The 23,910-nt window shown below is 35.4% G+C and overlaps 1 protein-coding gene across 4 annotated transcripts in view; it reads left to right on the forward strand.

Moving 5' to 3' along the window:
- EML4 (EMAP like 4) overlaps nt 1–23,910 on the forward strand; it is a 151,050-nt gene that overhangs the window by 35,357 nt on the left and 91,783 nt on the right. Inside the window, exon 1 of one of the 4 annotated variants that reach the window (XM_043468417.1) lies at nt 19,294–19,671. The exons of 2 other annotated variants lie outside the window; for them this stretch is intronic. In XM_043468417.1, coding sequence (XP_043324352.1) covers nt 19,605–19,671 — 67 coding nt within the window. In that variant the 5' untranslated portion in view covers nt 19,294–19,604. Of the gene's footprint in view, nt 1–19,293; nt 19,672–23,910 lie in introns of those variants that run through there. One more of the 4 variants, XM_043468416.1, reaches the window with a different exon arrangement.

A 23,910-nucleotide genomic window follows, 5' to 3' on the forward strand; every position in this document is an offset into this window, starting at 1 on the left:
TATACTATGATTCTGCAGACAAATGAGCAAACTAGTTTAAAATATCAAGAATAAAGTGTTGGAAAACCTCTGCTTCAGGTGTAAAAAAATTAAAATCTTAGAACTTTGCCCACTCTCCACCCAAGTACACTTATTTTTTTCATTTATTGATTCCTTTTTCAAAATCATTTTTAATTGGAGGATAATGGCTTTACAGTGTTTTGTCAGTTTCTGCCATAAGATGTGAATCAGCCGTAAGTATACATATAGCCCCTCTTCCTTGAAACCTCCCCGCACCCCAGCCCCACCCCTCTTAAGTCGTCCCAGAGCTTGGAGTTGAACTGCCTGTGTTAGACAGCGGCTTCCCCCAAGCTGTCCATTTGACACATGGCAGTGTGTATGTTTCAGTGCTACTCTTTCAATCCAGGTGAGCTTTTAATTGAAGGACAGTATACATGCAGAAGAGCTGTACAGATTGTAACAGACGGAGCGCGGTCACAGAGCGTCACCAGAGTCCCAGGAGCCCCTCGGTGACTCACAGGCACCCCTTCTCCTTCCTTTCTAAGGGTAACTGCAGTCTTGACTTCTAACATCATAGGTTAGTTTTGACTATTTTTGAAATCCCTTAGTATGGCTTTTTGTGTCTGGCTTCTTTCCCTCAGCATTATATTTGTATTGTATTTTGTTCAGTTTTTTTTTTTTTAATTTATATTTAAAATTGAGCTGTAGTTGATTTATAGTACTATATAAGCTTCAGGTGTCTAACACGGTACCTTGTTCATTTTCATTGTGTAGAGTTCTTAGTATAAATATACACTGATTTATCTAGTCCTCTGTTGGAATAATCAAAAGGAAAAGAAATAGAACTACCTTAAAGTTAAGCATGTCTGATAGTTTCTAATCTTCAGGGATTGAGTATTTCCAATTTATACTTTAACATACTGTTTAAATGAGCCTTCAAGTTACAAATGGATTCTTCAACTTAGTTAAAATAGCCTAATGTCTCCCTTTTTTTTCTCTTTGCCAGCAGCCATTTTAATCTTGTTCTGCTGCCTTTACTGGAAGAAAGGGATAGTTTAGTTATTATTTTAATAGCATGAAAAAAACTCCAGAAGCATACATATTAAAGAAGTAAAAGATTAATAAGGACAGCAATTTAATATCTTCTAAATTTTCAGTTCTAGGGTAGATATAAGAATTAGAGTCTTGATTTCATATTTTTTAGCTATTTAGAAGGTACTTTTGTGTTTTCTTAAAATAAGTATAAAATTAGGGGTATTGATGACTGTGTTGTTATTTAAATACATCAACTTATGGTTCTCTCACATAATTTATAAGCTGAATATGTAGAATTTTTATACTCATCCCACCAGCGTTTGCCAAGCACCCGTTACACGTGTAGCCATCAGCTTTGTGTAACTGCCTGTGTCAAGTACTGTGTCAGCTGGTGAATGACACACACAAGTTTGCATCCTTAAAATTTTCCCAACAAGTCGCTGAAAACCAAAACTGTAGAGGCTTAAAAGACATTTTATTATTTTAGATGCAGTTAATTCTCTGTTAACTCTTTTTAAGGTAGCAACTTGGATGGGAGTCACAGATAACTGACAGTGTCAGATGATGGATTCATTATGAATTTAAAGAGCAAAAAATACATCTAACACATTTGGTTTTCTGTAAATATCACCCAGTATATAAAAAATGAATGGTTTAAGAAATAACCTGCTATTTGTTGCTTAGCTGAGTTTTTATTATACAGTGAGTGGGATCTATATATTTAAAAAGACTAGGAAGTGATATTTCTAACTAGCCCTTTTCTCTTTTTTTAAAAAAAATTCTTACCTGTTTAGCCTAGATATTAAAGGGTCCTTTTTTATTTTTCAGTACATTGAGAATGGATCATTTCATAAAAATGAAGGATTTGGACTTAATATTTACTATTTAAGGTACTTTATTTATGTATTCTGGTTTTTAAAAAGCACTGCCAAAATTTAGCAGCTTTAAAGAACAAGTGCATTGTTATAAATCATATTATTTTGAGTCAGAAACTTGGGCAGAGCTTAACTAGGCAGTTCTACATTAAGGTCACTCAGTTATATTCGACTAGAAGGTCAGACAGTTCCATTTACATGTCTGGTGCACATCTGAATGGCTCTCAGGCTGGATTTAGCTGAAACGTACCAAACTGAGCATAGGTCTGTGGCCTCTCTGGCATAATATCTCAGACTAGTTAGATTTATAAATGGCAGGTCAGTACTCCTGAAGAAAGAAACCAGAATCTTAGAATATGCAAGGCTTATTAATATATAGTCTTGAAAGTTATGCAACCTCTATTAATCAAAAAGCAAGTCACAGGGCCACCCTAGATTCAAAGAAGAGGACTGTAGAAAGTCATGAATACTTCCTGGGAGGTGTGGTTTATTGGGGCATCATCTTTAGAGACTAGATACATTATAGGATCTAAAGATCTATAACTGCATAGTAGATATAGAAAACTTTTTTTTTAAACAGAATGGCATTCAAATACCATAACCCAATTATCTTAATATTTTTCTCTATTAAATCTTCCAGAGTATTCTGTAATTTGTTTATATTTTTCCTAGAAATGTATGTACCTGTTATTTTTTTCTCTTTTGTTATGAAAACTGCTTAATATACAAAAAAAGATGAAGTTATTTACAGTGAACACCTAGATAACCACCGTTTAGATTCTGTAATTGACATTTTGCTGTACTTGGGTTATCACATGTCTGTCTGTCATCAATCTGTCTTATTTTCTGCTGACTTTAAGAGATGTAGGTACTCAGAAGTAGATATGTTACGTTTTCCTTTTGATTCTTCTACCTTGGAGGATAGTCAGAATATATAAAGAATCTCTCTTTAAGAACTTATATGTTGGGAACTTTTCAACCTGCCTTATTCATCATATATCCAGCCAAACTTTGGTTTAGTTTTTCACAACTCTTAAGGCTCAAAGTCTCAATAAGATCTTTGGAGGAAAAGAAGAAATCATTTTTTAAATTATAAAAACAATCACTCACAATCCCAGCATAAGCACAACTGTTCTCATTAATGTGTTCCTGTTCTTTTTCTATTGCTAGTATTTTTATAGTTATTTCTGATGTATTGCGCAGTGGACCCTTAAACAACTCAGGGATGAGGAGCACTGACTCTCCAGGGAGTAAGAAATTCTGTATATAACTTTATAGTCAGCCCTCTGTATCCCTGTTTCTCTGTGTCTGTGTTCCACATACATGGATTATGCCGTGGGTAATAGTCCTTGGACTATGTATTACTGTCGTATCTATTGCAAAAGAAATCTGTGTATAAGTGGACCCAAGCTCTTCAAGCCTCAACTATATGTAGGTTTTAAATCTTTTATTGAATTTTGGAAAGTTTTTAGATTATTATAGCCTGATAATGAATGAGTGATATTTTATTGGATATCTGGATCACTGTTTCCAACCCTGCCACTTTTGAACAGTTGCTTTTCAATTGAGAAAAGCTATTGAACCAATGAAATATTACATTTATTGTGTGAAATTTGTTATATGCAAAGTTTATCCCACACCTCTGATTTACACAACCTCAACTGTTGAAACAGACAAAATGGCAGAGAAACAAAAAAGTTAGAAGGAACAAAGATGAACTTCAGTTCTGATTAACTTTGCAACTGCCTCAGAAGCAAATAAGGAAGTTAGAAAAAAATTTATTTTCAACTTTGGTGGAATGTTTTTGTCAATTAAGTAAATTTTCATTTTCACCAGTATTCTCAGAGCTGGGCTGTGTAAATTTCCTAACGTCTACCTACAATTTTAAGTGTACTAGAATTTTTTGGTGTCAGAAGTATAAGGACTAGATATGCATATTATATTTTCAATGAATTTTATTTCTGTCTGGTGTGAAACTCCTCTATGAATTATGAGAAGCAGTAACCAGTTCACTACACTTTCATAATTGGTGGTTTCAAAATTTTCTCCCAGTTTAAACATAATCGGCTAATAAGAGATTCAAACAAATTAGATCCAGTAATCTTAGGGATGAGAGTCTTGTAGGAGATAGTCTGTGAGTTCTACTGTAGTGATATGGGCTTCCCAGATGGCTGTGGTGGTAAAGCACTTGCCTGCCAATGCAGGAGACGTAAGAGACGCAGGTTCGATCCCTGGGTTGGGAAGGTCCCCTGGAGAAGGGCATGGAACCCACTCCTGTATTCCTGGCTGAAGAATCTCATCAACAGAGGAGCCTGGTGGGCTCCAGTCCTTAGGATCACAAAGAGTCAGACATGATTGACTTGGCACAGTGATATAGGATTACACTTAATGTGTCAAAGCAGTTAAATCTTGTTCTATTTAAAGATTTTTCAAACAAAGCAGATCTTACTTGTTAAAAGTTATTCTTCCTGGAATTAACTTTTACCAGTGAAATAAAATTTCTCTCTAAGACCTGTTTTTCATGTTATATATTCAGTATATTTCATCTTGTTTGACCCTCAATGGAAACAGATGATTACTGTTTTTTATAGAGTAACTTTAGATGCTTGAAACCTAACGTTTGTCTTCTAGGCTTCACTGCCTGAATTAAATTATTTACATAATACAGACCTGAACAGAGCTTTCTGTTAGGAAAAAAAGATGCTCTCAGGGATTCTTAAAATATGCTCTGGACCACATTTGATCTTGTGTGTGCATATATTCATTGTCTCAATGAGTAGTTAGGTAATTTGAACTATCAATACATTGATTGCTGGGACTTTTAGAACATATGCCCGAGTATCAGATCTATCAACAGATATTATAGCTAATTGCTTAACTAGAGAAAATGGATTTGATCTGAATTTTGAATTAACTTTGGAGAAGACATGGAGAATTTGATCTAGGTTCTGATCATCACATTTTTGGAAAATTCCTCGAATGAATGATTGATCCTGGGATTAATTTGTGGCTCTGATTCAGTTCTGGGGTGATCCCATAAGATTGCATCATCCTTTACAAAGTGGGCTCTAGAACATCCCATTTTTTCCACAATTGAAAATTACTACAAGGATCTCTTGTTTATGTGTATCCTCCAGAACGTGTCTGAAGAGAATAGACGGTGGAGGAAAGAAGAATTAAATTTGTCTCATCATATTTACTTTGGTGTCAGCCTTTCACACTTGGTTCCTATCTGGACAACACAATACAATTTCATATGAGGAGTAAATGGATACTCCTTTAAATTTTGAGGGTGCTTTACTTTGACAATAAAAATATTTGAGCTCTGTGGATTTCAGCCAGTAGTATGGTAGTGACTTCTCCTTTGCCTTTTTCAAAATCAGTGAAAACTTTTAGTGTAGGTATAATGCAATTGAGTAACTTGTTATGCATGTTCCTAAAAATGTAACTGAGATATATTTACCTTGTTCATCAGTGACATCATTTAAACAATCACAGTTCTTGGCAGTGAGGAACTAACAGTGAACACAGAAACAAGTGAATTCTGAAGCCAGGATTAAGTTTAGTTTTAGACCTTGAATTGATTAATTATTGCAAAGACAACATCAATTGAAGAAAAGCCCCTTTTCATAAGGAATTATCTGATGTCTTTGAAAAGGACTACCTTATAAATTTCCAAGTTATGCAAATCTTAGATTGCTTTAGTTCTTACATTGATGTTTGTTTTGCTTTTCACAAATTAAAAAATGACAGATTACGTTTAACATAAGCTTCAAAAAATTAAGTTTATTTTGTGTTTTTTATTTGTTTTGGTGCATGAGCATTTGAAACTCTGCAGCCAGAAGTAGCTTCTTTGAAATTTCTGTTGTATATAAGAACAGTTTAAGAGTGTCAGTTTGTGGGGGTGGGGAAGGGGAGGATTTGTTCTTAATCTGCTATTTAATAAGTGCATTATTTTCACTCATACTGTTTGTTTTTTTTTCCCCATCTATTTTTATTAGTTGGAGGCTAATTACTTTACAATATTGTAGTGGTTTTTGCCATACATTGACATGGATCAGCCATGGATTTACATGTGTTCCCCATCTTGAACCCCCCTCCCACCTCCCTCCCCATCCCATCCCTCTGGGTCATCCCAGTGCACCAGCCCCAAGTACTTGTCTCATGCATCCAATCTGGACCAGCGATCTGTTTCACACTTGATAATATACATGTTTCGATGCTGTTCTCAGATCATCCCACCCTCGCCTTCTCCCATAGAGTCCAAAAGTCTGTTCTATACATCTGTGTGTCTTTTTCTGTCTTGCATATAGGGTTATCATTACCATCTTTCTAAATTCCATATATATGCGTTAGTATACTGTATTGGTGTTTATCTTTCTGGCTTACTTCACTCTGTATAATGGGCTCCAGCTTCATCCATCTCATTAGAACTGATTCAAATGAATTCTTTTTAATGGCTGAGTAATATTCCATTGTGTATATCTACCATGGCTTCCTTATCCATTCGTCTGCTGATGGGCATCTAGGTTGTTTCCATGTCCTGGCTATTATAAACAGTGCTGCGATGAACATTAGGGTACATGTGTCTCTTTCAGTTCTGGTTTCCTCGGTGTGTATGCCCAGGAGTGGGATTGCTGGGTCATATGGCAGTTCTATTTCCAGTTTTTTAAGGAATCTCCACACTGTTCTTCATAGTGGCTGTACTAGTTTGCATTCCCACTAACAGTGTAAGAGGGTTCCCTTTTCTCCACACCCTCTCCAGCATTTATTGCTTGTAGACTTTGGATAGCGGCCATTCCGACTGGCGTGTAATGGTACCTCATTGTGGTTTTGATTTGCATTTCTCTGATAATGAGTGATGTTGAGCATCTTTTCATGTGTTTGTTAGCCATCTGTATGTCTTCTTTGGAGAAATGTCTGTTTAGATCTTTGGCCCCTTTCTTGACTGGGTCATTTATTTTTCTGGAATTGAGCTTCAGGAGTTGCTTGTATATTTTTGAGATTAATCCTTTGTCTGTTTCTTCATTTGCTATTATTTTCTCCCATTCTGAAGGCTGTCTTTTCACCTTGCTTATAGTTTACTTTGTTGTGCAAAAGCTTTTAAGTTTAAATTAGGTCCCATTTGTTTATTTTTGCTTTTATTTCCAATATTCTGGGAGGTGGGTCATAGAGGATCTTGCTGTGATTTATGTTGGAGAGTGTTTTGCCTATGTTCTCCTCTAGGAGTTTTATAGTTTCTGGTCTTACATTTAGATCTTTAATCCATTTTGAGTTTATTTTTGTGTATGGTGTTAGAAAGTGTTCTAGTTTCATTCTTTTATGAGTCATTGACCAGTTTTCCCAGCACCACTTGTTAAAGAGGTTGTCTTTTTTCCATTGTATATTCTTGCCTCCTTTGTTGAAGATAAAGTGTCCCTAGGTACGTGGATTTATCTCTGGGCTTTCTATTTTGTTACATTGATCTGTATTTCTGTCTTTGTGCCAGTACCATACTGTCTTGATGACTGTGGCTTTGTAGTAGACCCTGAAGTCAGGCAGGTTGATTCCTCCAGTTCCATTCTTCTTTCTCAAAATGGACTCATACTGTTTGTTATAGACCATTCAGAGCAGCAAAGTTCTCTAAAATGATGTTATTTACATATAATGCACACATAATACTTGTGACTTAAAAATACCAATTGTCCGTATCAATTTTATGTATGTATATATATCTTAGTGTAATTGAAGAAAGTTGCTCTTTGGGCATTTTTGAGAGAGAAACTAGTAGAAGAGGTAACAGGAAGGGGGAGGGTAAAACCACCCATCAACTCCATCACTGACAGTAGTCTATTTTGCCCCATTATTTAGGTTACCACTGCCTTGTTTAGACTATCATTACCTCTAACCTTCATGGTCCTAGCAGCTTCTTACCTGTTGCCTGGATTCTAGTCTCAACTCTCAAACCTATCCTTTGCCTTAAATTCATTCTCCATTTAGCTGCCAGGAGCGATGAGCTACTTAAAATTGTGATTTTGATCTGGTCACTCTCCTGCTGTCCTTTAATAAGACAGTGGTTTTCAGAGTGACGTGTAGATGATTTCTTGGTGGTATAAGAAACAATTTTAGAATTTTAAGATTTACTTTTTAAACCTGAAGTAGAATAAAGGAAAGAAACTGTGCTTTACCAATATTAAATAGAACAGTTAACATGCTCCCTCATTCAGTCTGTCAGATGGGACGGTCCTCTGTCATGAGAGGAAGCGTGGGAATCCACACTGCACGGGGATTGACGGTAGAACTCTCTGTCACGTACTCTCGTGTGTTGCAGCATGTTGCCGTTTACCTGTGCTCTGTTAAGGGCATCTGGCTTCCTGTGTGCCTCAGACAGTAAAGAATCTGCCTGCAAGGCAGGAGACCTGGGTTTGATCCCTGGGTCAGATATATCCCCTGGAGAAGGAAACAGTAACCCACTCCAGTATTCTTGCCTGGAGAATTCCGTCGACAGAGGAGCCTGGCGTGCTACTGTCCAGGACACGATTGGAATAACACTTGAGTCAAAGAGTCGGGCACAACTGAGAGACTAACACTTGTCATATTATCTAATGCTCACAAAATAAATAAGTGACTTTGAGACATTTCTTTGAAGAAACCATAGGTTAATAATAATGATGTTAGTAAATCAAGCACAGGAAAACAACAAAATGGTACAGCTGATCCTTCTACTCTTAGTTCAAGCTCTTTGTCAGCCACATTACAGTCTTAACATCAGTGATCTAATCAGGTCTGTAAATCATCTTGCTAAAGTGAATATTACTGAGAAGACTTGGGTGAATCTTTCCCTGAGTATATGTATTGTCTTAAACTATTAACATAAGATTGAAAAGCCAAAAAAGTAGTTTATTTGTCATGTCTTGATATTATTCACCACTCTGGGTCTGCATAAAATGTAAATATTATAAACATCTTGGGGATTAAGTCCTATTGGGAAAATAAGACAATGTATTGGGAGTTTGTGAAAGGATTAAAAAAAAAATAGCAACCACAAGATTAAAATATTTGCTTCACCTGAAATAAATAAGTGTGCCATTTTTCAGGATACAAACAGAAACTAAGCTATTACTATTAGCAAGATATTTAAGATATCATTTATCTTTATTCCATAATTTTCATGTTTTTATTTTTACATGTTTTGTAGTATTGATAACATATTAGCACAGTTAATACATGTATAAAAATACACATATATTGGGAATGTGAACTCAGCGTTTAAAAACTTTTAAATTGTGTAACATATGTAAGCATAATCCCAATCAATAAAGAGAATATACCCCAAACTCCAAAAGACCCCACCTTCTCATGCTTCTATCGCTTACTATCACCTCTCACATCACTAATAATAGCCTTTGTTTTGTTTTCTGACAATATGGTATAGTTTTGCCTGGTTTTGTACTTTAAGTGGAATCATAAAGCATATATTCTTTTATGTCTGGTTTCCTTTGCTCAGTATTATGCTTGTGAGATTCATTTGTGGTGTTGTATGTAGCTGTAGTTCATTCAGTATCATGATTATATGGATATGCCACAGTTTATTTGTCCATTCTAATATTGATGGATATTAGTTTGTTCCCAGCATCTTATTATGAATAATGCTGCTCTGACTCATATACATATTTCTTGGTACACATGTATACACATTTCTCTTGGGTGTAATCATACAACTGGAAGTGTTTGGTCATGGGAAATGTATTTATTCCACTTTAATTGATCATGCCAAATAGTTTTCCATAGTGGTTGTACCAGTACATAGTCCTACCAGCAGTTCCCGGAGTTTCTGTCATCCCACATCTTCAGCAGCACTAGATACTGTCAGTCTTTTAAGCCATTTAGTGAGTGTACAGTGGTAGTTTAATGTGGTTTCACCTTGTGCTTTCTGAATTACTAATAAGATTTAGTACCTTTTTGTGTATTTATTATTGACCATCTGGCTGAAAAGTTCCTATTCAGGTCTCTTGCCCAGTTTTCTGTCAGACTGTCTTTCTAATTGATATGTGGGTATTCTTTGTATATTGAGGATATGAGCCCTTTGTTAGTTATATGTTCTAACCACTTTCACCTATTCTGGCTTGCTTTTTTACTCTTTTCTTTAAAAAATATTTATTTGTTGGGCTGCATTGAGTCTTACTTGCAGCACACTGGAGCTTTGTGGCAGGCGGGATCTTTTCTTGCAGTGTGAGAATTCTCTAGCTGTGGTCCATGGACTCAGTAGTTGTAGCATGTGGGCTCAGTTGCTCCACAGCATGTGGGAATCTTAGTTCCCCGACCAGGGATTGACCCTACATCTGCAGGGCAGATTCTTAACCACTGGACCACTCAGGAAGTCCCCCACTTTTTACTCTTAATGATATTTTTATATGACTAGACATTCTCAATTTTAAGACTAATCTCACTATCAACCTTTTAACTTATCAATGATGATTTTCATGTCTTATTTAAGTATCTTCTAAAAGGCTTATTGTTTCATCTTTCACATTTAAATCAACAATCTACCTGAAATTTCTATTTTAAATATGTTTTGAGATGAGGGAAAAGTTTCATTTCTTTTTTCCCACATATGGAGATTCATGTTACCCAGTATTATTTATTGGCATGATTCTTGTTTCCTCTGATCTCTAAAGTGCTGCCTTTGGTCTGCATGAGTGTGTCTTTTCAGTTTCATGGATCCATTTGCCTATGTCTTAATTACTATAGTTTCATAGTAAGTCTTGATATCTAATAAAACAAGTGCTCCTACCCTCTTCCTTTTTTTCAAGAGGATGTTAGTAATTCTTGACCCTTTGCTTTTCCATATAGACTTTAGAGTAAGCTTATCAAATTTCATGTGCATGAGCACACGCAGGATGTTCACACACAGATTATTGGTGTTTTTCTGTATTGCATTACATTTCTGGGTCAGTTTGGTTAAAAGTGGCATATTTTCATTGAGTCTTCAATCCTTGAACGTGGTATATTTATCTGATTACTTAGGTCTTTAACTTCTACAGTATTTACTAGTTTTTTATATAGAGCTCTTGAATGTCATTTATTAATTTTTATTCCTAGGTATTATTTTTTAGTACTTCTGTAAAAGATGTCTTAAATTTTTTTTTCTTTTTCTGTTTGTTGCTAGGATGTACTAATACAGTTGGCTTTGTATATTGATCTGTATCTGTCAATGTTGCTAAACTTGCTATTAATTCTAATAAATTATTAGGATTTTTTTAGGATTTTATATGCCTAATTGTATTGTCTGTGAATGATAATTTTATTTCTTTTCTAATCTTTATTTCTCTTGTCTTATTACTTCAGTAGAATTGCAGTACAGAATAAAAGTAATGAAAGTAGGTATCCTTGTTCTCTCTCTCTTTTTTTTTTTTGTTCTCTGTCTCAAAAGGAAGGCTTTAAGTATTTCAACATTAAATATGATGTTGTAGTTTTTTGGGTTTTGGTGTATGCATGTTCTGGTATATGCATGTTTGGTATATGTATGTTCTGCCAACAAAGGTCTGTCTAGTCAAAGCTATGGTTTTTCCAGTAGTCATGTATGGGTGTGAGAGTTGGCCTATAAGGCTGAGTGCTGAAGAATTGATGCTTTTGAACTGTGATGTTGGAGAAGACTCTTGAGAGTCCCTTGGACTGCAAGGAGAACCATCCTAAAGGAAATCAGTCCTGAATATTCATTGGAAGGACTGATGTTGAAACTGAAACTCCAATACTTTGGCCACCCGATGCAAGAACTGACTCACTAGAAAAGACCCTGATGCTGGGAAAGATTGAAGGCGGGAGTAAAAGGGGTTGACAGAGGATGAGAAGGTTGGATGGCATCACTGACTCAATGGACATGAGTTTGAGTAAACTCCGGGAGTTGGTGATGGACAGGGGGACCTGGCATGCTGCAGTCCATGGGGTCGCAAAGAGTCGGACACGACTGAGCGACTGAACTGAACTGGTTACTATGGCTGCATAACCAATTAAAAACATAGAGGTATAAAACAGACATTTATTTCAAACATGGATTTGGATTACGAATTTAGAATTAGGGCTTACCAAGGAAGGCTGTCTCCACTCTATATTGTCTCATGCCTTAGCTGCAAGGTGCAAAGTAGTGGGAAGGAATCATCTGAAGGCTAATTTACTTGTATATCTGGTTGTTTATGCAGGCGCTGGGCTCCCACCTGAGTTCTTTCATGTGGTCTCTCCCAGTGGGTTAGTATGAGCTTCCTCATTGCATGGTGGCAAACATTTCCAAAGAAAGAAGGCTAGGTAGAAGCTGTTTCCTTTTTACAGCCTCATCTCAAAAGTCATGTAAGCATCACTTTTTCATTCTCTGATTAAGCAGTCACAGGCCCCTAGCCAGATACAAGAAGAGGAATTATTAACCCTGCTTTTTGGTTAAAGGAGTATCTGTCAATCACATTGTTAGATGAGCACTGGGATGGTGTATGTACATGCTTTTAATACATAAATGTATGTATGTATGTGTGTGTCTAACTAGGGAGAAATGTAGAAAATATGATCTCCCACAATGCCTTTTCATCAGATTAAGAATGTTCTTTTCTATTCATAGTTAATCAGTTTGAGAATGTTCCCTTCTATTCATAGTATTTTTACATTTTTGTTTTGAATTGTTGTTAAATTTTATGAAATGTGTTTGTTGAACATGATCTTATTTTCTGTTAATGTGATAAATCTCATTGATCGCAATAAATTAAACTTGACTGTGATTTATTATCCTTTTAATATATTATTGCATTTGGTTTGTTAATATTTTCTTTAGGATTTTTGCATCTTTGAAAATTCCCTGAGCGTAAGGACTATCTCTTACATCACTTCAGTATCCTACCATAGATTTAATATGGGCTTCTCTGGTGGCTCAGACGGTAAAGAATCCGCCTGCAATGTGGGAGACCTGGGTGGTATCCCTGAGTTGGGAAGATCCCCTGGAGGGGGGCATGGCAACCTACTCCAGTATTGTTGCCTGGAGAATCCCCATGGACAGAGGAGCCTGGTGGGCTACAGTCCATGGGGTCAAAAAGAGTCGGACATGACTGAGCGACCACACACAGCCCAGACCTAATAGAGCATTGAGCATATGAGGTAGAAGCTTGGAAAATAGCTCTTTCTGTCACTTCCTATTCACAATACCAAATCCTTTGAATACTGAGTGTTGGTGATTTTTTAAGAAATGTGCTCTATTGTGGGACGCCTAGGAAAGTTTTTTTGAAAATGTGAACATATTTATCCTGTCACAGAACTCTTCACTGAGTAGTCTCCTGTTTTTCCTCAGATACTGTGTTTCTGTTCTTTACGGTAGAACTTTATCATTTCTGCCAGCTTGAGAACACTCCCTTTAAATAAGCAAGGATTTAATTATTTGAAGCAAGAAGTACTACCATGAAATGCCAAATTCTCTACTTTGAGGCTAAAAAAACTTTGAAGTACCTTATTTTCTCCTTATTCTCCTCTCTCTGTAGCTGTGGAGAAATAGAGTCATACAATCAATATGCCATCTACTTTGATTATGATGTTTCTTAGTCTTATTAATAAAAATTACTTTGTCAGTAAAACTGATTACCATCCTTTAAGAAGAGATGCTTTTAAAATTGCTTTATATATTTTAAAATTATAAATATATACTTGCTCATTTAGTTTGATTCTACATCAGAAATTGACAAACTATGGCTCTTGCACCGAATCTGCAGTCTCTGTATGTACATCGTTGTGTTGTGTGTTAGTTGCTCAGTTGTGTCCGACTCTTTGCAACCCCATGGACTGTAGCCCGCCAGGCTTCCGTCTACATGCAGTTTTCCAGACAAGAATACTGGAGTGGTTGCCATTCCCTTCTCCGGGGTATCTTCCTGACCTAGGGGTCAAACCTGGGTCTTCAGCATTGCAAGCAGATTCTTCACCGTCTGAGCCACCAGGGAAGCCTAGCCAGGAGTAATTTTTATATTTTTAAACAGTTAAAAAAAATCAAAAGAATAATATTTCATGACACATGAAAGTTACATGAAATTCTAGTAGTAATTTCAGTGTTCATAAATGAAGTTTTACTGGAACATATTCCATCTGTAGAGATACTGTCTATGGCTGCTTGTTCTGCAAGAGCAGTGTGTGATGACTAGAATAGAGATCTTCTGACCTGCAAAACCTAACATATTTACTTTCTGGTCCTTCACAGTAAAAGTTCGCTGACCCTTGTTCTGTATAAATGGATTTCGTTATTTTTTTTCCTTCCAAAAAACAGGATGTAAAATACACTATACAGTGGATATGCATCATCTTATTGGTGACTTTCTCCGCTTATCCACCGATCACTGATAGTATACTGATACCACACTGATACATAGTGTGTAATATTCCATATTTAGATACTATATTTCATTCACCTGATCTCATTTTTATAGACCTTTAGGTCTGTTTATACATACTGCAGACATTGTTGCATCAGAGTACATATGTGTCATTTTAGTTATTTAAGTAGCAATTACTAGATTGCTTTTCAGAACATTTGTAGCAGTTCACAAGTAAACCAGTATAAAACTGCCTGTGTCCTAACGCTTTGGCCACTATTTGCTGTCATATTTTTAAAACTTTGTCTGTAAGAGCAGTAAGACTTATTTTAGTTTTCAGTCTTCTGCTGACTAAAGAGGCGAAGCCATTTGTACTTGTAAAGATGTGCTTTAAAGGAGCTGAAGTTTCATCATCTCAACATTTCGTTTTTCTGTTTTTTAAGATCTTAAGTGTCAGCAGTCACAAATTGCAAATTTTACGCCAGCCAGTCATCTTTCCTCTCCTTGCTTACAAGAAGTCTGTCCCTATTACAAGAGTACTGTGTGAGAGATTTTGACCTACTTAGCCCAGCTCTCTTTCAGTATATGAAAAACATCCACACTAAACACATCTAGATACAATGAGTAACATGTTTGTTTACAAACGCCATTATGTTTTTCTTAATCTTTGGGTAGCTTAGTAAACAGACATAATAGTCTTTTAAGCGACGCCAGCTGTAACCTACATTATGAAAAAGATGTAGTTGTTCCTACAATTCCAGCTTCTTTCTCTTTCCCCCCCCCTCATTGTACTCTTATTTAGTTGATTCCTATGTGCTTTTCACATTCTCAGTAATGCCCCAGGAGGCTCTAGTCAGTCATTTGCGGAAAATGGAAACTCTACAAACTTTCAGAGGGAATTTACAATTTAAATTATGAAATGAAAGCTTTTGTTGCTTACTGAATGGTTTGTTGTTGTTTTGGTGATAGCTTTTTTGCTCTATAATTCATATGCCATACATTTAAAGTATACAATGCAGTGGTTTTTAGTATATTCATTCCCAAGGTTGTATAACCTTCACTACAATGAATTATAGACCATTTTCATCACCCTAAGAAAAGATTCCGTGTTTTTCAGCAGCCACTCCCCATTTCCCCCATCTTCTATAGTCTATAGGCAACCACTAGTCCACTTTGCCTATTCTGAACATTTTGTGTAAATAGAATCATACAACATGTGACTGACTTCTTTTAACTTAGCATGTTTTCAGGATTCATCTGTGTTACAGCATATATCAGTACTTCATTTCTTTTTATGGCTGAATAATATTCCATTGCATGGTTATACCATGTGAATGAATATCTTTGTAATTCAGTGGGTATTTGGGTTTTGTTTACTTTTTGGCTCTGATGAGTAATGCTGCTAGGAACATTCATGTGCGAGTTTTTGTGTGGAGATACCTTTTCATTTCTCTTGTGTATATATCCAGGAGGGAATTGCTGGGTCATGTGGTAACTCTGTGTTTAACTTTTTGAGGAACTACCAGACTCTTTTCCAAAGTGGCTGCACCATTTTCCTTCCCAGCAGCCCAATGTATGAAGGTTCAGTTTCTCCATACCCTCACCAACAGTAATTGTCATTTTGACTATAGCCATCCTAATAGATGTGAAGTGATGTCACATTGTGATTTTCTTTTTTAATGTGGTGTGATTGTTTTTGTATGATAAAATATGCATAACATAAAATTAACTATTTTAACCATTTTTAGGTATATAATTTACAGTGTCGAATAACTGTTACCACTGTCCATTTTCAGAACATTTTTGTCATTCTAGACAGAACTTTGTACTCATTAAATACTAATGCCACATACCCCTCTTTTCCCAGCCATGGTAACCTCTGTTCTGCTTTCTGTCTCTCTGAATTTGCCTACTCTGTATACCTCATTTAAATGCAGTCATATGCTATTTGTCCTTTTGTGTCTGACTTATTTTACTTAGCATAATAATTACAAGCCATGCTGTAGCTTGTGTCACAGTTTTATTCCTTTTTAAGGTTGAATAATATTCCATTATATGTATATACCACATTTTGTTTATCCATTCATCTGTGGCTAGTCATTTTGGTGGTTTCACCTTTTGGCTTTTGTGAATAATCTGATGTGAATATTAGTACTGATGTGTCTGTTTGAGTCCCTGCTTTCAATTCTTTTGGGTACATATCCTTAGAAGTGGAATTGCTGGATCTGTTTAACTTTTCTGAGGAATCACCAGGATGTTTTGCACAGCAGTTATGTGATTTTTATTTCCATTTACAATGCACAGGGTTTTAATTTCTCCACATTCTTTCATGTACTTATTAGCAATTTATATATCTTCTTTGGAGAAATGTCTGTTCCACACTTTGGCCTGTTTTTGAGGGTGGGATTGCTGGCTTGTAGAGTAAGTGTACTTCAAATTTAGTAAACCTTGCTAGCTTATTCTCCCAAGTAGTTTATTAATGTACATTTTCCCTCAGAAGGGTATAAAAGTTCTGATGCCAATATTGGGTGCTGCCAGAATTTACAGCTTTTTTTAAATTTAATAGCTATGAAATAAAAGCTTATGATTTTAATTGTATATCCCTATTCAGTGAGGTTGATCCATTTTCCCTTCTTCCCTACAAACAGAAGTTTGCCAACTCCTCTCTTTTTCCTATTTTTTTCTTAGTTTGAGTTCTTATTATAGTATCTGTTTTTAATTTTTGCCTTTAAAAGTCTTTACTTTTTAAAGCAGAAAGAGCAGAATTTGAGTTTATGTTCCTGGGATTTAATATGGTACCTGACAAATTAGTCACTCAGTAAAATGTAGAATGAATAAGTATTTTATAGAAATCTAAAAATTTGTTCTGTGTTTAAAGAAATAATGCTACCTAAATTAAGACACAAATGAGTACTACCGACTTGCACAGCTGTGTAAATTGTATCTTTGTTGTTGTTTAGTTGCTCAGTTGGGTCTGACTCTTCTGCAACCCCATGGACTGTAGCCCGCCAAGCTTCTCTGTCCATGGGATTTCCCAGGCAGAACTGGAGTGGGTTTCACTTTCCTTCTATGGGTTATCTTCCCAACACAGGGATCGAACCCGCATCTCTTACATTATAGGTGAATTATTTGCCACTGAGCCACTTGGGAAGCCCAAATTAAAAGCATTTTACTAGCAAAATTTTGCCTTCTAGAAATTAAAGGACAGACTTTAAGAGATGCTACTCAAGACACAGGGCATTTGGCAATGAAAACTCGGAGTCCTAACCACTGGACCAAAGGGATTCCCCACCTCAGCATCTTGAATAATTTCTGTACCTCATAGTACTCAGATACTTGAATGTATGGATTGGCTTTTTAGAAAGATTGACTGTAATAGTAAAGAGGGAAGAAGTGCTTAAGCAAAGAAGCTAGACTATTTAGGAACCAAATACTTTCTGGTCTGAAATCAGATTTTGATTTGAGAAGAAAGAAATGCCCAAGGTATATAATCTACAGATTAGTAGCAGTCTGCAAATGGGAGGTGGTGAAAAGAACCTCAGGTCCTATCGTGTATGAGGAGCCTTTTTGTTATGTATTGGTTTACAAAGCACTAGGTTGCAGAACTTCTTGACAGTTCTATAATCTTAGGAGTCTGTGAGCCGTCGTTTAATAGGGCTACGTTTGTTTTCAGTTCAGTTCAGTTCAGTTCAGTCACTCAGTCATGTCCGACTCCTTGCAGAAGAGTAATTAAGACCTAAATTATAAAACTGCAGTCTTAAGTTTGTCTGTTGACTGAAGAGAGACATAATAAAGCACAGTCTGCGTCAGAGCTTCTCACCATCAATAGCAAGAATTTGAACTCTGTCCTAGTCTGTGCCTGGCATTACATTTCCTTTGTATCATTCTGTTTCCCCTCTGTCTGCTTTTATTCACTCTACATGGTCTCGCCTAAATGTCCTTTATTTCAAACACATTGCACACCTCCCAGCCCACTTAATTCCTGTTAATCTTCCAAGGAGCTCCTGTATTTTGATGAATCTCTACCAGGTGTTAATCTGTAGAGGAGTATTTTCCCAAGTCTCACTTGAGGAAACACTCTTGGTGGTTCCTGCTATCTTCTGTAAAGGCTTTTGTAAATATTAATCTAGATCATTTTGCTTCATTCATCTTTTATCAGCTTTGCTTTTAGTTGATCCTTATCTCAATGTAGTTTAGGTTTTATCTGCTTCACAGTATTTTGTGTGTGTGTTGATAGTAGTCCTGTTATTTCTGTTTTGCTTTGGGTTGGTTTAAATTTGCTTTTCTCAATTACAAATAAAAGTTTAAAAGCAACAAATTGAAGAGATAATCCATCAGTAGTTTTGTTTTGACACTTAACTCCATGAATTTGTTCTTTAACTTTTTTTAAATTAGTTATCAAAAGAATAAATACATATTGTATTCATTAACTTTCACCTGCTTTTACATACTTTTGTAAGAGAGACTAAAGATATTTGTAGTATTGTAAGCATATGTAGTTTAAAATTGGAATGTCTGACCAGATGTAAATTATTGTAGGTTACATACTCATGCAATTGTATTATTTTAAAATAATTTGGAAAATTAGTGAATTAAGAAAAATGACTGTTCTCATTGTTAATCATATTCATTATCTTACTCTAGTGAAATGGTTGTAATAAATCAGCCAACTTAGTCTTTAACACTTAAGCTTTTTAAATTAATGAAGTGACCATTCTTTCAGTTTCTTTACAGTTCATGTGGATTTCATTTTATTTTAAACAAAGGCAAAAGGAAATGGGGCTTGCCACTTTGCACACACATTGTTTATTTCCTACTAAAGAAAAGTACTCATTTGAAGGGCTTTAATTCTGTTAATTATAGAAACTAATATGTTTTATGTTTCAGAAGGCAGAAACTGCATTCTGTATTTGAAGCAGTTGTACATTACTCTAAACCAACTGAAAGATGATCAGAGAAATAGTGCCTGAGGACAACCAAATAACTGTAGTGAATATTCATGTGGTGCATTAATTCATGTGTTTCTGCGTGCGCCTGGAATTTAGCCACTCCCGAAAGCAGCCTACGTTTTCTGTCTCTTTACCCTCCTTTTGCCTGCGTGCTGTTTGCTCTCCTTCAGTTTCTTTGTCTCTTTATAAATAAGTAGAAGACTTTTCTTTAGATAAGAGAGCAAAGGGGCAAGAGAAGAACTATCTTAAGAAGTTTTTATTTGTGCCAACATAGAAGTGCTTTGTGGTAGGCCATCTGGACCGGGAGGATTTCCTCAGAATGTAAAGTATGTCGTGAGATTTAGAGAGCTGGGATTTGCTCTGGAACTATCTGGGAAGGCAGCAGGAAACGTGGACAGAACTGGTTTATGTTGCTTGTAACGTAGGTGGCGAGAATGGAAGACAGCCTGCCTGGTCTCGCTTCAGTATGTGCTTCCTCTACACTTTCAAACTTCTGCACTGGTAACGTATCTTTCCTTTTCTGGGAGACATGTGTCACAAACTTTACTACTTGTGACAAAAGAAATCTGAGGATGTGGGAATGAATTTAGGCCCCTTCCTTCCCTCCTCCCTCCTCCGCCCAGCTTCCTTTAAATATATGTGTCAGTAATAGCATAAATATTTGGTTACCTACTTTTATAAATGACTTAAGATTGTACCCCCTTTAAGGAAATATTTTCCTGTTGTGAGGGCAGAATGGGCTTTGTTCAGCTTGTTTTCCCTGTCCCCACAAAAGATGGTCATTACATTGTTCGTGAGGGAAAAAATAAAAACAGCTTTTACTGGAAAATAGTTTAAAAAAAAAAAAAGCGTGTCTCTTAAATAATAGGAAATGAGAATTGTGTAATTAAGCTTGACTTTTGCTTCTATGAAGTCTAACCAAAAAAACATCAAAAGCAGAATTATCTGATTGTGAATGAATCCTAGTGATAGAAGGAAGTAAAGTCCTTCCCTGGAACTAGCCTTCATGCTCAGAGTGCTGTGGCAAAAATGGTTTTATATTTTCTTTTATTTTAACACAATTCCTCTTATAATTTATACTACTAGGGGGATTTTTTAGTAAGAATATCTTATAAGAAAAACAAACATGAGTTCTTTAAAATAGAAAATGTAAGTCAATATTATTTGTTACTCAATTGAAGACAAATTAGATACTCTTTATTTTCATATATTATTACTAGCTGGACATGACTGAGTGACTGAACTGAACTGAACTGGAGGTAATTAATATTGTCATTTACTAAAGAAATAGAGTATCCAAATTTAACAGTGTCTTGTTTAAAACTTTGAGAGAAAAATTTGACTTCTGGCAGTAAAATATTAAGATAAATAGGAAACATTAATTCCTGCATAAATATATGTTCATATGAGCTCTGTTTTTATTAGTGTATTTTCTTATGGTTTATTTCTGAAGTAAATTGTAGCTGTTATAGAATTGATAGTGCATAACTTTTTGATATAATACTAAAATATTGTCTTTAAAAGACAATATTTGAAGACAACCATTTCCATTTTAGAACAAAACAAAAAACCACTTATTTTGCTAAATGCCTTCTGATGAGAATTTACTAATGTGACAAATCAGTTGTGATTTTGTTTTGTTTTTTGAAGAAATGATATTTAAAGGCATCCAGTTTTTCTTTGGATGTATTATATTTTTGTGTCTCTCATTAGCCTGAGAATATTTCTTTTAAACATCATGAGACATACTTTTACAAAAATGTTTTTATTTACTGTGTATAAAAATCTACACATTAACCAAATTTGTATTCAAAATTTGAGTGCATTACTAATTAGGTTTACATTGCAGCCTAAATTAACTTTGCTTTTCTTTACTGAGAAAATAGTTTTATGTTTTGTTCATGAAGAATTTTTCACAGAAAATTCATATGAAATAAGAATATAAGGAAGCAGAATCTTCTAAAATCCCACTTGCTAGACACATACGTCCAGTTTCTATACAACTGTATGTGTGTGTATGCTTGTGGATATACAGTTCTACACGGATATAACTACACTATAAATGTTGCCTGCAGTTTTTTCCCTCTTTTGTAGTATGTTGTTAAACCTACTAAACTTTGTAGTTTATGGTTTTAAATATATTCCATCCTTTTTAAGAGCTCCATGAGGTACCATAGTATAGACGTTTATTTAATCAGTTCACCATTGGTAGTGATTTAGGCTAGTGCCTTCACTGGTTTTTTTTAAACTATAAACGATGCATGGTGTTATATGATTTCTCATGGTTTTTCACCCATATAAGCTCCTCTGATCTTCACCACTACCATTCTACTCATTAAGGTCTGACCAGTCTCTTAACTTAAGAGTTGTAGGAAGGGGAGATCAGAAATGGTTTTTAATTTTTGTTTCTAATATTTGTTTTTTGGATGGTATTGTATCTCATATACCTTTTTGAGACAGACTTCCCGCCCCCCCCCCCCAAATTCATAGGTAACAAACTAATCTTAGGTCATACCATTAGGCCTCAAAACAATCATTAAAACCACAGGTTTAGTTGGTTTTATGACACAAAACTTCAGGATTTGGGAAGTGAAACTCCATTTTTATCTGTTTGGGGATTTAATTTGAAAAACTGGTTTCATTGTTCTAAAACAAAATGAGTAAAGTAATTATGTAGTCTAGTCATTCGCATTACCCTTCCTCTCTCAGAAGTCACTAACTAACCTCCACCTCAAAAAAGTATAACACAATATGTTTTAATTGTCTTTATGACACAGATATTCTATTATCTGTGGACACCTCCCTTACTATCCCCTGCTCTACACTATCAGAAGTAACTATTGTCATAAATTTTGTATATATCATTCCCTTGCTTTATGGGTTTATTCTAAACAACATATCACTTTTGTATTTTTTGAACTTTATATAAAGTCCAACTTGCTTTTTATACTCATTGTTATATTCCTAAGATTTATACATGATGTTTCATGTAGCCATAGTTTATTTTTACCACTTACTAGTATTCTTTTGGGTGTTTGTATCACAGTTTGTTTATACATTTTACAGCTAATGATTGTTTCCAGTTTGTTTCTGTTGTGAACTTTGCTGTTGTGGACATTATTGGACGTTTCTATTGGTGTGTGTATGCGCAAGCAGAGATTGGCCTGGCAGGCCACCTGTTTTAGTTTTTTAAAAAAAAAAAAAAGTTTTATTGGAACATAGCCACACCCAATCATTTACGTATTTATGGCTGTTTTTGTGTTACAAAGGTAGGTTTGAGTAGTTATTATAGAGATTATGTGGTCTGAAGGCCTAGAATATTTGTAGTATCTGGCCCTCACAGAAAAAGATTGCCAACCCTGCTGTAGGTCAGGGTCTGTACACCCAGGAGTCTAATGGCTGGGTCATGGGATGTGTGCATCTTCAGTTTTACCAGATGAGGCCAAAGTTATATTTTGTTGTTGTTGTTTGTTTTTTAGCTCAAAGTCTTGAAACAGTTTACTGCCTACCAGCAATGTATGAGAATTCATATTGCTCTTTATCCTAGGGAGTACTTGATATACTTGATACTGTCACGCTTTAAATTTTTTGCCCGTTTGGTGAGCATAAAATAGTAATTCATATGGTTTTAATTTTCCTTTTCAAGATTATAAATGAGGTGCTTGAGCCTCATTTCATGAGTTCATTGGCTATTTATGTTTCCTTTACCATGAGGTGTTTAGTCAAGGGTTTTGCGAGTAGTTTTTCTATAGGATTGTTTGTCTTATCAATTTGTAGTTCTTTATTCAGGATCCTAATCCTTTATCACTTGTAAATGTTAGAATTACCTTCCTCCCTTGTGTATGGCCGTTTCTCTTTACTGTGTCTCTCAGTGAACATGCGTGCTGAAGGCGAAGGTGGTTCAGTGTGTGCTTTTATGGGTGGTGCTTACTCTGCCTTGCTTAGGAACCTCCTTTCTACTTGCAGGATATGAAGATATTCTCTATCATTTTTCTAAGGGTTTTTATGATTTTCCCTTTAATTCTTTAAACTTCTTGGATTTGACATTCATGTGTGGTGAGGAGAGGTACTTAAATGTACTGAATTTTAATGAATTTGTGAATTTTACCTTAACTTGGGAAGTTCTGCCGTTATTTCTTCACGTGTTTTTTTTTTTCACCTACAATCTTTTTCTCCTTTTCCTGTGGGACTCCAGTGATACAAACATTAGGCCTAAAGCTGTGTCCATTTTCTTCCTCTGTGTTAAAATTGTAAGCATCATATGTATATAACATATGTGCTTATACATACATTATTGTTAATACTAAGTGCAAAGAAAGAAGAAGAAAAGGTATGAAGAAAGATTACAAGTTTGAAATGTAGTACTTTAATTATTTAATTAGAAAAAGAATAGCTTCCAGGGCATCATTTTATCAGTGCTTGCAGCACAAAGTAATTAATATTTTCAGTGAAAACTGAGTCATCTAGAAATGGCTACATTATAAATATATGCCCTTATTAGGAAAACAGGAAAGTTGAGTGTTCCATTTTAGAAAGATTTACATAAAATGATTAACATTCAAAAGATGCTAGAATGTATAGGCATGCCTCGTTCTGATATGACGCTGGCTTGCCAACTTTTGGATACTTAGAATAGAATACCATATATTTGTCTTGGCAAAGGTAACACGTATTTCTTGACAATTCAGAAGACAGGTTAACTATGATTCACTGTAGTAAAAGCATAATAAGCAGTTACCA

Source organism: Cervus canadensis, chromosome 5 (genome assembly GCF_019320065.1).
Source record: "Cervus canadensis isolate Bull #8, Minnesota chromosome 5, ASM1932006v1, whole genome shotgun sequence".
Taxonomy (NCBI): Eukaryota; Metazoa; Chordata; class Mammalia; order Artiodactyla; family Cervidae; genus Cervus; species Cervus canadensis.